Here is a 14,526-nt window from a genome sequence, read left to right as displayed (position 1 = left end):
ACCACGTGTTTATTTTTCCCCCCAGTTTAACAATATGTTGCTCTACTGCGTCCCCAAATTCAGCCTGGTAGGATCCAAGTTCTCAGTTCGAACCAGAGTTGGCATAGATGGCATGAAGATTATAGAAACCCATAATGAAGAATATCCACACACTTTCCAAGTGTCTGGAAAAGAGAGGACACTGGAGTTGCAGGCCAGGTAAGCAGTGTTTTTAGCCAGTTCCTTGAGATCAAAGATATACAGAAGAGTGGATTAACAGATTTGAAGAACAAGGCAGTGGATTTCGTCTTAATATTGGTGTTTTGAAAATAGCCTAGGCTGCCAAAAAATCACGAATTGTCAGTCCAAGAATCTCTGTGAGCAGAAGATGCGTCTAGGATGCATAGCACATTGGCTAACCTTGCAGAAATGCCCAGGATAGCTGTGAATGGCTGGCTGGGAATTTGAGAGCAGTGCCAAGGCATCCTGTCTGACTGAGGTGTTTTAGGACACTGGGTGTGTTAATCACTGGTGCCTCTGGGATCTGAGCTGCCTTGGTACCAACGAGTCTGTTCACCTCAGAGCAGCTCCAACAAACAGCTCTCCCTCCCAGTGGGTTTATCTCCAGAGAACAGAGTTTTCTGCAGCAGCAGTTGAGCATCTGCTTTCCTCTGTTCCTCAGGCCCATTTCCCATCTACGTGTTTTCTTCCAGTCCCAAATATTAGCCTCCTCCTGGAAGGTGAGCTCTCCTCTTAGTTCTTGAGTCCTTTCCCTCCAGGTGCACTCTTCTGACTGGCACTTTTTCTGCTCTCCAATTTATTAGTCCTTGTATCCTCCTTTTGCTGAGTTACCTTCCCCTCACCTTTCTGCATTGCCTAGGCTAAATTGCCCCTGTCCAGACTCAAATAAAGTTAGGTGCTCCTTCCCTCCTTTTGGGCCTGCTTAAAAATCCTATTCTTAGCAGTCAGGGTTTCATTGCAGAGAGGCAAGGATTAAATAAGCAGGAAATGTCCATGGTGGGTATAGTTCTGTGTTGGCACCATGTATTTGGGGGCAAACCACAGCTTGCTAGCCATTGAACTTGCAAGCCTTTCTGGAAAACCTGTAATATTTAATGAGATTTACAGCAGAGAATGTGAAAAGATAACAGCATATAGGTATTTACCTACACTGTCATTCAATTTCAAATTAAATATATACTTCAAAAAATGACACAAAAAAACCCTTTCCACTAAGATGTGCAAGATTTCTGGGACAGATTTTTAGCCATCAGTCATATCTGCTCTAAATTACTGTCTGATATCTTGCTAAATATTTTGTAAATTGTTATGCCATACACCTATTTCAATGGTGAAGCATGACAGCTTGCTATACCATTTTTGAAGCATGTTTTCAATGGAAGAAAATTGATACAGCAAAGTAAGTTTATTGTTAGCTTTTCTACATTACCTGTAGGAGAAAATTTATTGCATTAGTTTACTGTTTTTTTAAGTTGGACAGTTAACAATTAGTATTGTTTAAATTCTTGAGAATTACTGAAGAGTTACTTGAATTTGCAAGAACTTGTTGATAGTGGGATAATGTCTCCTAAACTATTCTCAAACTAATGTGTCAAATATTTCTTTTAGTTCTGAACAGGATAAAGAAGAATGGATTAAGGTAAATTCATCTACATTCTTTATTTTCTAAACATTTTGTCACTGAAGCAATCAGAAAAGTAATATTCGTGTTTTCTGTCTCTGCCTTCTCTCTGCTGATCAATAACTGGTCATAATGCAGAGTCTGGTTTAAATTTTACCATGTCTGAGGAATTTCTCTGCTGTTTCCATAGGCACTTCAGAGTACTATTGAAGCTTTTCAGCAGAGGAATGAAACTTTCAGAAATGCTATTGCTAAAGAATATGAAGACATGCCTGTTGAAGTCTCTGTAAGCTGCTCTTATTCCTTTGTAACCTTCTTAACACCCATTGTGTCCTTCAATAGGTGGAGAAAGTTTGGCAGAAACTTTGTTTTCAGCTCATCTTTGTTAAAGCAGAGTAATCACAAAGCAGTCATCTTGTTGGTAATTGTTTTTCTTCAAAATGCCAAATCTTGTAAACAAGCCTCTTCCTTTCTTGAAACTCATAACCAAGCACCCTTTCAGTGATGCATCATGATTTTTGACTGGGTTCTTTGTTATTTCTTTTATAGATTTCAAAAAGCATCTTGAGCTATGTTTTGTAATTTCCTTTCCAAAGGTCTTTTCCCTATTTCAAGTACTAGCTTTTTACTGGCTTTTAAAATTCTTTTCTCCTCCTCCTGGCCCTCCTTTAGAATGCTGAGCTTGGGAAGAGAGCGCCGAGGTGGATCCGGGACAACGAGGTCACCATGTGCATGAAATGCAAGGAGCCCTTCAACGCGCTGACGAGGAGGAGGCACCACTGCCGAGCGTGCGGACACGTGAGTGCAAACCCCCCTGCTGCAGCTGCTCAGCCGGCCTGCCAGGGACTCCAGGCACCTGCCAGGCTTCTCGTGGCTCCTTATTGTCACCACAGAATCTTAGAACACCTGGGGTTGGAAGGTGTCGCGAGTCCCGGCTGGGTGATAACGGGCGCGACAGATTCCCCCTTTGGAGCGCTGCAGAATCATCCCAGCTACCAGTGGAGGTTCAGAGCAGAAAGAAAAGGCTGCAGCACGGGCCTGGGGTGGAACTGGGGTAACTTTATGGTAAAACTCCCCAAGTCCAGGACTCTGAACTGAGGGCAGACAATAGCTTATAAATGAGGTCTCAGGGGAGGGTACAATCTTTAGCTGATCGGGAGAGCTGGGAGTGGAGCACAAGGCAGGGAATACAGTGTGTAAACCAGTGAAGGATTTCAAGGGAGGAGAACAGCTTAAGTACACTAATGGGGTTTCAAAGGATACAAAGCTGACAGGGAAGTTTTTAGACGGAAGGGCAGGTTCAGGGAGGGATTGACATTTAATGGAAGGAGGAGTAAGGAAGGTTCTGGGGAAAAGGGGTAGGGACAGGAAGGGTTACCGACTGGGAAGGGCAGGGTTTAAAACTTGGCAGGGAGTAGCTAGGTAACAAACAAAATAACAGGGGGATGACAATACAGAGGGGTTGCAAAACCACAAATCAAACAGTGAACATGCCAAATAAAGAAAACACACTACAACAGGAAGGGACTTTAAACATCACCCAGTCCCTGTGGTCACCAATTGTTGCGGTGTTGTGGGGGTTCCCAGGACAAGGTGAGAGATGAGAATTGACTCCAAGTGCTCAGAAGGCTGATTTATTGTATTATGATAGGATATGATATGAAAATGATATACTAAAATTATACTAAAGAAAGAGAAAGGAGACATCAGAAGGCTAGACCAGAATGAATAATAAAAACTCCTGACTGACCAGAGTCCAAACACAGCTGGACTGGGTTTGGCCATTAAGTCAAAACAATTCACATGCTGGATGAACAGTTCTCCAAATCACATTTCAAAGGAGCAAAACAGGGAGAAGCTGAGGCTTCTCATCTTGCCAGGAGAAGAAATCCCGGCAAAGGGATTTTTCATAAAATATCACCGTGACAAGTCCCAACCCCACTGCTGTGGGCAGGGATGCCTTCCAGCAGACCAGGCTGCTGAGAGTCACATCCAGCCTGGCCTTGAGCCCCTCCAGAGATAGGGCATCCATCCACTGCTTCCCTGGGCAGCCTGTGCCAGTGCTGTGGAGTCTGCTGCTGCACTTGTAGCTGAAAGAAGCAGCTCTGCACACCACCAAGGACCCTCTGCCTGCTCTAGTCATTAGAAGCACGTACACTTGTGTATAATGTCCCAAGGCCCTGCACACAGTATATTGATAATTTTGAGAGAACTCCACTAATACAAAGAGTTTCAAGACCATATTAATATGGCATAACCCAGCATTATTTCAGTACGTTGTTAGTTTTGAGAGACCTCTACTAACATGAATAATCTCAAGACCATATTAAGATGGCATAACCCAGCATTATTTCAGGCAGCACTGGCTGGCTCCACCAAAAGACCATAAAACCCTGCAGTTTTTCCTTAGGTTAACTTGGAGCTGCTCCCAGCTGGGTTCAGTGTGTAAGTGTGAACATGTGCAAAGCATCAGGGAGGGAGGGAATGTGAGGGTGGGGAGAGAGTATTGCTGCTGCTTTCCATGTGGGATGCTACAGTAACATATCCAGCTTGAAAGCAACCATCAGGCAATGGCAGTATGACTTGTGAGCCTTCAGAAGGTAACACAAGAACAGCAAACAGACTGTGCTTTCTTCTCTTGCCACCTAGCAGCTCTGCCTGTCTCCACCAGATGGTAGTACAAGCTCAGGATTAATATTTGTGCTACAGGGTGTCTTGTCTGAGTCCTTTCTAATGTTTTTAAGTGGTATGAGGGTTTGCTGCATTAGTAACATTGCTTTTGTGCTTTGCAGGACACTAGAGACTTTTTCAGAAGCTCTAAATTATTGGTTTTATAGTTGTCATAGAGGGTTTTCCCCCAGATCTTTTTGTCTTAAAATTCTGTTCATGTTAAAAGCACACCTTCCCTTTTTGTTTCCCTTTTTGTTTATACTCCTAACTACTTCCCTCTATTATAGTTCTAGCACATCTCCTTGTGCTTTAATTTCAAAATACTTTTTTCATGGGAGTTAATTTGGGCTAGCAATGATGGCTTTCCAGAAGTGACTAATTTGGAATACTTGACTAGGGTTGTCTAGGGCTATAAGATGAAGGTGGTGATCTAGATTAGCACTGCAAAGCCTTGGTCCACGGTAAGGTTTTGTTCAGATGTGTTAATGGTTCAAGTCCATTTATCTACCTTTTTTTCTTGAAAAAGGCATGTTTTTCATTCAGGGCATCTTTTATTCACATGAGAGAAAAATTCTATGGAAAAACACTTCTAATGAAACAACCTTGATATCTCTCTTGTATTTCACTTACATATATACTGAAAAGAAAAATCAGTGGATATTAACTTATTTATTCTATGTATTTATTATTGGATTATAAAATTGTAAATTTTATATATATGGGTATATATATATATTTAAAACAGCTAATATTTCTTGGCAAGTTATAAAAGTAGCCATTTTTATCAGACCTTTATCATTAAAAGGTTGTCTCAATTGTAGGTTTATTTCATCTCATAACCTCATTCTGGTCACATACAAAACCAGGTGGTGAATGTACCTTTTCAGACTGGCATATAAAGAAACTGCCAGCATGGCTTGGGCTATATTCTGATTCTATACCTAACTGGAAACTACAGATATGATTAAAAGCTGAGTGTGATTTTATGCAAAGTACAAAATTTCCACCAGGTAAATAGGAAGAAACACTTCTTGTTAAGAAGTAGTGGCACAAATTTGGGAAATCATTAATTTTAAATAAGTTATTATTGACATATTATAAAGACGTATTTCTTGTTCTGTATAATTAAAAATTTACTACAAAATAGTTTAATATCAATTTTTATTTATATTTTGATAAACTTCTATAAATACTTACATTTTATATGGTTTTTTTTCTCTAAGGTGGTTTGCTGGAAATGTTCTGATTACAAAGCACATCTCGAATATGATGGCAACAAATTGAACAAAGTCTGTAAGGATTGCTATCATGTTATAATTGGTTGTACAGACAGTGAAGAAAAGAAGAGGAAAGGCATCTTGGAGGTATGTCATTCCAAAATACTGTATATGTGTAGCTGCAATCCTTTTGGTTCATCAGTAGGTGAAAATTGGTAGCATTCTTGCAGAGTTTATTTTCTCTTTGAGAAATAAAAAGTATACGGATCAATTTCATATCATTCCATAGATTTTGGTTTCCAATACTCACCTTTGCAAAATTGCTTTGTTTCTTGCAACTTTACATTTTTTTAAGGGAATTATAAACCTTAGAACATGTTTGCTTCTCTCAGTTACATCAGCTCCTGTGACAAAATATAACCTTCCCTTATAAATTTTCAGTTTTCTTCTGCTGCACTTAAGCTATCATTGCACCAAACCCCATTGCCACCAGTTGGTTTTTAAAAATATATACCCAGACTGAAAGAACTGGGGGTGGAAATGAGGAGAATGGGGGAGAATTTTGCTCTTCCTTCAGAATCTGAGTAGTAAGATACTGTTTTGATCAGTGTATGAAATGGGCCTTTAAGTTGTCAGGTTGTCCTTGGCTTTCAGCATCTGAAAAGCCAAGGTCAGTGGAAATTTTAACACATAATCATTTTGTGTTCTTTCTTATCATCTCAAGTTCACTATTTAATTTGAATAGCATTTTACTCTGTCTACAGATTTTAAGCAATTAATCTAATCTTTTCTCTAGGGTTAGTGCTTGAATGCTTATGTTATTCTTAAAAATGTGTTTGAAGTTGATTGTGTCGTAATATTTTGACTGCCAGAGTAGATAAGTTGTCATGTGGGATAGTTAGTGGCACTTTGGTGCCTAACATGGTGCTGTTTTGGAAATCAGACATTGTTGTAGATGCTCAGATACAGAGAAAGGCTGGCTGTGGTGGCAAAATGAAAATTGGAGTGATGTAGGAGTCTATAATCCAAAGTTACTAATGGAAAAAGGAACGGGTTACACATGCTGAGGGAATGTGTGTTGTGATTGCTGTTTAATGTGATTGATATTTAATGTATATATATATATATATATTGTCCATAAATCCAGTCCTTCATGATCTTTCTTGGGTATTTCCTGAAGCCTTTTTGCAGATACTATCCAAGAGCTGATGTGAATGGCAATATATTTCCTGCTTTTCTGTTCATTTTGTTTTTAGTCTTTATTGAAGGAAGGTTTAGTTTCCTTTTTATGCTTTCTACTGTCTTCTAGATTGAATCTGCAGAAGTCTCTGGAAACAGTGTCATATGTAGCTTTCTTCAGTACATGGAGAAGTCCAAGCCCTGGCAGAAGGCATGGTGTGTCATACCCAAACAGGAGGCTCTTGTGCTCTACATGTATGGTGCTCCACAGGTATGTACAGGGAAAATGGGAAGGATTTTAGATAATTAGTGGCACTGGTATTTGAGGAAGAGAAGCAAATAGCTTGGAAATGGAGGAAGTTTTTTCACCAAACTGTACAGCAAATGAGAAGTAAAGGGTAGATTAGTTGTCTGTTTTTAATAAAGAACTTTTTCTTCTTAGGATGTGAAAGCTCTGGCTACCATTCCTCTTCTGGGCTACACAGTGGATGACACTCCAAAAAGTGCTGACCTCCCCCACAGCTTCAAACTGACCCAGTCCAAGTCTGTGCACAGCTTTGCTGCAGACAATGAGGAACTGAAACAGAAGTGGCTGAAAGTTATCCATTTAGCTGTCAAAGGTGAGACACCAGAATGTCAAAATGAACTGCAAGTGAATTTAGAAGAGCAGCCTGAATCTTCTAAAAAGTCTGAATGCTGAAGCACAGGAACACATGGCATTTTTAAAAAATTTTAGTTGAATTTGTGGTTAACCTTTGTGTTAACCTTTCTTTGCTCAATCAAGGAAAAAAAAAGAAAAAAAGAAACTTCTTACTACCATACACATCTTGGCACTTTATGTTTGGGAAAAAATCTGGTCTTTTTAGGGATCTTTTTCTTATATTTATGTTCTGTCAATAAAAGTGATGTACAGGTCCATTTCAGAGACTTTTTAAAAAAATGTGAATGCTATTAAAAATACTTACTAACTTTACTGTACTACTTGTTCGTTGTAATGCATTTTTTTTTAAATCCAGTTGCTCTTCAGTTAACATTTGCTACCATTAAGAATGCAAATATTTGAAGCTTCCTACTTACATGTTAGGACTTGCAACAGGATAAAAGATATACCTCCACATTGCCAAAATAGATCTGTACTTAAATATGCAGGGACAGTTTGGTTCAATGTATGTAGTTTATAGATTGATTTCCACAGTTCTGTACATATGTTGTATTCACTTGTATCTTTTTAATTCAAGTAATGCAAATTGCTTTCACAGGTATATTGGCTTTTAAGGTTTCAATTTATCAAGGAAATAATCTAATGATTTTCAGTGTAGAAATAAATACCTAAAATATGAGAAAACTATATATAATATATGTACAGTATTAAAAATGTACAATACTTGATTATTGCTTTGATTTCATGATACTGGGTTCTTATTAGTGAATAATTTATTTTTTAAAAAAGCATGTTTTCTATTTGAAATTAAACACAGTCCTAAATTGAAAAATACTGTTCAGTGATTTGTTTTAATAGCTGACACTTAATGATCTTGATATTTTTATGCATCAAAAAATTAGCAGTAATGTAAGTGGCATGCAATGGACAAATGAGTTCCAGTTGTGTTTAAACAAGTAGTCTCTTTTCTTCTGTGTCCTATCACTGTTAGCTTCTAAGAGTGCAGTAGTTTGTTGCTCAATGCAGTATGTGGTTTGAGAAAAGCAACATATTCTAGTAATCTTCTGGGAATGTGTATTTTTGCTATAACGGTTATTGGAGCAAAAGAACAATTTGAACTCAAGTTTTTTAATTTTTGTAGAAGATTAGGTATTTTAATGCTTATTTATGGCAACAATCTTCAAGGATTCTTGTTTTAAAGTGGAGCCTCATTTATAAAACGTCAGTATGAAGTCTGAGCTTGCAAATCTGAAATTTTATGAACTAACATTATTTGTTTTTTGTTCCTGGGTATAAGGACTCTCTGGCTTTAAGTTCCTTGTTAAGTTCCTTATGAACTTCCATTCCTGTTAGAGTTTTTATACATAGAGACAAATGACTTCCATAAAATTTTTACTGTAATGTCCTTGAGTGAAATATGGCAAACTCAGAGGTAGTGATTGACTATCAATTAAAATTATTACTGTCTTTCCTTTTTGAAGCCCATTAAGGAAGGAAAACACGTAACTTCTACAATCAGCTTGTCATGTGAATATTCAGAAGTCTTACTTCTCAATAAATCTGCAATCTGTATTTTAAATCATGTCAAGCTGAAGAGCTCAGGTTCAATTTTGTTAGTAACATGACAGATTTAAATTGATGGGGTTTTATAATGAGTTTGCCAAGCAAACTATCCACTGAACTCCTACTCCTGCTTTACTCTTTCTACAACATTATAGGGAAAAAAAAACCAACTCCTTTTGCATTTAGCAAGGGATTCATATCTGTGGTGTCAAGCACACATGAGCATGCAGTGTCATCATTCCTTCATAAGAATCTCATGTGAGTTAATGTTAGTGGGATGGATTTTGCTCTCACCTGCACAGATCCAGGATCTACCATATCCTTTAGATTCCACAGCTTTACACCAGTGTTAATAATGATCAGGACGCGGTGTGGTACTAACTCTCCAGCTGACTTAGTGCATGTCCATTCTGAATTCTCTTCCTTGGGTGCTCCCTGGGTCCAGATTGTTCTGGATATAACCCTAGTATTGCTTTTTTCTGATGTGCAAGCTCTTCTGTAATTCTTTTTGAGATTTTAAGTTACTTCTACTGGCAGCTGTGTTTACCTTTAGCAATGGGCAGCTCAAGTCTGGTTTGATTCATGTTGGTGAATACCATCAGATTTTTGCCAAGGTAGTATAAGATCTCCCTAGCTAATGTATGTAATCTTACATATAACTTGGCAAGGGATGGGGGAACATTCAGGTAAGCAAGCAGAAATCTTGGTGGCTATCTTTCCTTCATGGCCATCTCCCAAGAGTGGGTATCTTCGACAAGTGCCTCAAGTGCAATTGTGGGACATGGAGAGTTGTCTTCCCACATCCCAGTGTATGAAAACAGTTTCCCATGGTCAAGGTGTGGAGTGTAAAGGAAGAAGTTGCTTTAAAGGAGTTCTCAGATAGGAAGGACTGAGCTACGGTGAAAATATGATGATATGACTGTAGAGTCAATTTGGTTGGAAAAGCCCTTTAAGATCACTGAGCCAACAATTGCCAGGACTGCCAAGTCCACCACTAAACCATGTCCCTAAGTGCCACTCAACCAGCTCCCACAGGATTTGTGCTCCAGACCCTTCACCAGCTCTGTTGCCTTTCTCTGGGCCCACTGCAGCACTTCCATGTCTTTCTTATCCTCTCTTTCATGTCCCACAACTGGACATAGCATTTCAGGCACAGCCTTGCCCGTGCCAAGTACAGGGAACAACCACTGCCCTGGTCCTGCTGGCCACGCTGTTGGTGGTACAGGCCAGGACACCCTTGGCCTTCTTGCCCACATGGGCACACTGCTGGCTCTTGTTCAGCTGCTCTCAAACCAGCACTCCCAGGTCCTTTTCCACCAGGCAGCTTTCCAGCCTTTCTTCCCCAAGCCTTTAGTGCTGCAGGGGCTGCTGTGACCCAGATGCAGGACCTGGCTCTGGGCCTTGTTGAACCTCTTGGAGCTGGCTTGTCCCATTGATCCAGCCTGCCTGGATCTCACTGCAGAGCCTTCCTGCCCTCCAGCAGGTCAGCATCCTACCCAGCTTGGTGCTGTGTGGTACATTCTGTTTCCTCCTGCTAAACTCATTCTAAGCCAGGCAGGAAGCCCCATTCCAGTGAAGTGATTAGGAGTAGCAGTTGCTGTGCTGCCTTATTGTTATAGTGGCACTGAGCAGTTGAAGTACTTGAATGGCAGCATCTCCCAGATGAAGCCCAGCATTTGGGCACAAGCAGTTTGAAATGGGAGTAGTTTGTTTGGGTGTTAGCCTCACGTTTGCTCTCAGCCATTAAATTTTATACAGCAGAGGATATTTTATTTACCCTAGTGAAACCCATTTCATGTTCTCATAATCAATTGGTTAGAATTGTTCTCTTCTGAGTCAGAATGCCTTGGCACTCAAATACATGTTTCTGTGTGTATTTTGGAGGAAAAGTATGTATTACCAATATTAAAGGACATCAGAAAATGGTGAAATTCTAAGGTTAACCACCCTGCTGTCTTCATTCTCCACAGACAAATCCTCCTAACAGCATCCCAAACTTTTGCTTGAAATTGTAAATTATGACTGCAGAGGAGCAAATACAAAGTTGTAGCTGCTGTGGCTTAAGAATTATGACGAAAGCAGTGAAATTAAAACCATCATTCTAACAAGGTAGAAGCTGTTCCCATTTGAAATAAATTCTTAAATTCTTCAAGAAAAAGAAAAAGGCATTACATTTGGGAGCATAAAGCTCTGTGTATAAGGAATAAACTGTAACTAAGCATTCATTCATAATACATGAATGCATGTGAATGGCTCTGCTGAATTATTTAAGTTTTGTGACTCTTGTGTTCAAGTAATGCTTGTTTCTCACTTTAAAAGTGATCACTCTTCTGTGCATTTTAAAGCAGATCAAAAGTTATTTTGCTGGTTTTATCTGTGTTCAACCAGAACAAGACTTAAATTTATCATTCATATTTTTGAATCATAGCAATATATTTTTTGAAATTACTTATTTTTCCCCCTACCATGAGAAAATAGTGTATCACGATATCTGCATGTCTGCACCATTCTTCCAGACCCTCTAAAAATTCTTTTTTGGTATCAGGTACTCCTGCTTGGTTGAAGAGCTGCTATAAAACCTGTATTATGTAGTATTCTCAAATCCCTTTATGCCAAGTAGTTCTGCTTATTTCTAAGTGTATTTAACTTTCATGTGCAAAATAGATATTGAGAGTACAAAACATTCTCTTCTGTTTGGAACCGAATATTAAACCACTTTATTTGCATGTATATATAGTAGCACCTTTTTATGCAAAACCATCTCAAAGTGCTTTATAAATTTCCTCAAAGATTCTAACTCTTTTTCATAGAAAAGAAGATTTTTATTGCTCATATTTTTAAGTTATGGATGAAGGCAAGGCACTGATTAAATATAGAGTAAATACACTACCACCCAAGTAAAATTTGGGTGAGATTATAGAAGTATGCTCCACAGACTTCCAAGTGGAGTCAGAAGGAAAAAGAATACGTATATTAAAACAAGTGGGAAAGATGTGGAAACACTTGACAGGTTGTTTGGGTTCCTCACCACATAGCTAGTATAAAAAATCATCAGCTTTTCATTTCAAGGAAAGAGTAAATAAAATTAAGAGAGGGTAGTTGTTTCTTCTACTGAAGGAAAGACTTTCTGGAAAGAAATAAACATTCCATGTAGAAATAATCCTAAGCAATAACAAAAGCTCTTTCTCCATATAGCTGGTATAAACTAGCATGGGCCTGCTGGAGCTATTATACCTTCAGTGATTGAAATTCACATAGAATCTGCCTTACTTTACATAAGGACACTTGTGGAAGATGAAACTTCCACCAGTTAGGGAGCTGCTGAGACACCCGGTCTCATCTGGACTCACAGAGCTCAGGTGAGCTTCAGATGGAGGTAATGAATGTAGGGGTGAATGTAAACCACTATATATCCAAAATAAATGAGTGGAGAGAAGGAATTTTATGGCAGAACTGACTACCCTTAAGGTAAATCCACTGGTGAAATGGGCATCATTCTTAGTCTCTGTGGTGTGCTGTTATTTGAAATCTGAAATGAAATACATGGGGTTAATGCTTTTTGCTCTAGTCTGTGGCCCTGTTGGTGTGAGGAATTTATCCAGCTGGTTCTGACTCATGGGACTGTAGTAAGTTCCTCAGATAGGAGTTTTAATCTGCTAGTCAGATTGTTTCCTAAATCCTTTTCCTTTAACAGATGATAACATTAATTTAATGATTACATATGTGTGTGTATATACACATATGCATATGTATGTGTGTATATGTATATATGTGTATTTATGTATTTGAGACTATTATTCAGATGACTTGTTTTCAAGCAGTATTTTACAATCAAAAAAATTACACTGTGCTGCATTCAAAATAGAATGTATAATGATTGTGTTGAATATGCTTTCCAGAAAAAGATGGAGGTAGATCTGCTATTGTGGCGTGTTTACCATTTCAGCCTATAAAAACAAACAGAGAAGCCCTCACAAACATGCTAATTCCAGTGAGGCATTTCAATCAGCTTCCTTTGAAACCTTGTGATTAAATTTCTTCCCAGAATGAACTCTGGCATTTTGTTTCACCCCTTCCTCTTCCTAACACAAGTGAATGTAGAATGTGTTTTTTTCTCAAAATCCTCAAGCAGATTTCTTTGAATAAAACATGTTTCCAGCCACTGCATAACACCAGCCTACTTCTGTTTATAGTTCATTGTGGTGGATTCATTAAGTATTTATGGTGGAAACATTCAGAAAAGAGGGAACTATATCAAAGCAATTTTGCATCTATGTGCCCTGGTATTTTTAAGCCAAATTTGTTGCATGTAGAGAACAGTTTGCAATAGAAATACTATTTTTTTTCTATCATTGTTTTTCCTATTCTGCAGCTGTTAAGGCAGATCAATATAGTAATTTTAGTGTGAGCTGTATCAGCTGTAATGTGTGACATCAGAATTACAGGTTATACATGTTCATTTCCCTTCATTATGGAAGCATTTCTGATTTTAATTGCAAAAAGACTTTCTAAAAAAAATAATAATTGGAAGAATTGTAAATTTGTTTTGGTTTTGCAATAAAGTGAATAATATTAAAAAGGTGAAATACAAATGCCATTGTAAGTTGTGCAAATGTAAGTCGTCATTTTTATGGCTAAGAAATATATGAATGTAAAAATGTTGAAGATATTGTACATATTTTCTGTAATATATGTATATTTGATCCGAAGGTGGGTGGAGAATTGTAAAAATTAAGCACTTTAATTCATGTTCAGTACTTAAAAAGAACAGAAATTTGTATCCTGTAAAATAAAAGCATCATTAAATAAGTATTGCTGGTTGACTCTTTTTTTTGTCCACCTGCCCATTTTGCTGATAAAATCTTTAAGCTGTATTTCTTGTTGTGTGTGATGGTGAGGACCAGTTTTGGAACACTGGTATCTCATTTGCTGAAGTGCTGGTTACTCACAAGTATTGCTAAATTGGTGAAAGATGTATTCTGAGTTTATAAAGGGTGTATTTAATGCTATGATATCCAAGGTTGGAAAGAAAAACAACATCTGCACAGTTTGGTCCAGATTTCTGTAATGGGCATCTGAGCAGATGTTATATGAGTGCTTTCGGATATCTGTACCACCATCTCCACAGAAAAGTGCCAAAATAAAGGAAATTGTTCAGCAGAGCCCCAAATCTTTCTCAGTACTCTTCAATACTAAATTATCAGCATGATCTCATGCACTGAACTAAAGTGGTGCTGCAAAGCAAAAAAATGATCAAGTAATTAGCTGGATGTGCCCTTTAACAGTCCAAAACTGGTTGCAGTTGCCTCTGATTTCCATCATCTGCACACATTAAACCTGTTTTGATTGTATTTGATTTATTCTTGGTATTCTCCTGCAGGTGGGCACAGTGTTGCAGAAAACACAGAAACACAAAACAGAGGAAAAGTTACCTTAGTACTTGGTAGTTCCTGATTGGAAAGAATTGCATACAAGAATTTTTGTTTCATTTCTACATCTTCTCTTTCCATCACCATAAACAAATCAGTATTTGAAATAAACACTGATTAACCACAGAAACTAATGCTTCCCTTTCTGTTTATCTAACTTACTGATTTTTCTGATTTTTTTGTGCT

At 38.2% G+C, this 14,526-nt stretch overlaps 1 protein-coding gene across 8 annotated transcripts in view; it reads left to right on the top strand.

The window, feature by feature from the left end:
- The window catches only part of FGD4 (FYVE, RhoGEF and PH domain containing 4), a 104,807-nt gene extending 91,084 nt beyond the window's left edge, over window positions 1-13,723 (top strand). For all 8 annotated transcript variants that reach the window (XM_030237809.2, XM_050985321.1, XM_050985334.1 and 5 more), the window contains exons 11-17: window positions 26-198; window positions 1,609-1,639; window positions 1,812-1,907; window positions 2,294-2,419; window positions 5,515-5,655; window positions 6,818-6,958; window positions 7,130-13,723. In XM_030237809.2, coding sequence (XP_030093669.1) covers window positions 26-198; window positions 1,609-1,639; window positions 1,812-1,907; window positions 2,294-2,419; window positions 5,515-5,655; window positions 6,818-6,958; window positions 7,130-7,387 — 966 coding nt within the window. In that variant the 3' untranslated portion in view covers window positions 7,388-13,723. The remainder of the gene's footprint in view (window positions 1-25; window positions 199-1,608; window positions 1,640-1,811; window positions 1,908-2,293; window positions 2,420-5,514; window positions 5,656-6,817; window positions 6,959-7,129) is intronic.
- The last annotated feature ends 803 nt before the right edge of the window (window positions 13,724-14,526 follow it).

This window comes from Serinus canaria, chromosome 1A, assembly GCF_022539315.1.
Source record: "Serinus canaria isolate serCan28SL12 chromosome 1A, serCan2020, whole genome shotgun sequence".
NCBI lineage: Eukaryota > Metazoa > Chordata > Aves > Passeriformes > Fringillidae > Serinus > Serinus canaria.
The sequence above is the reverse complement of the archived record's forward strand: the minus strand, read 5'-3'. Positions and strand labels throughout refer to the sequence as shown.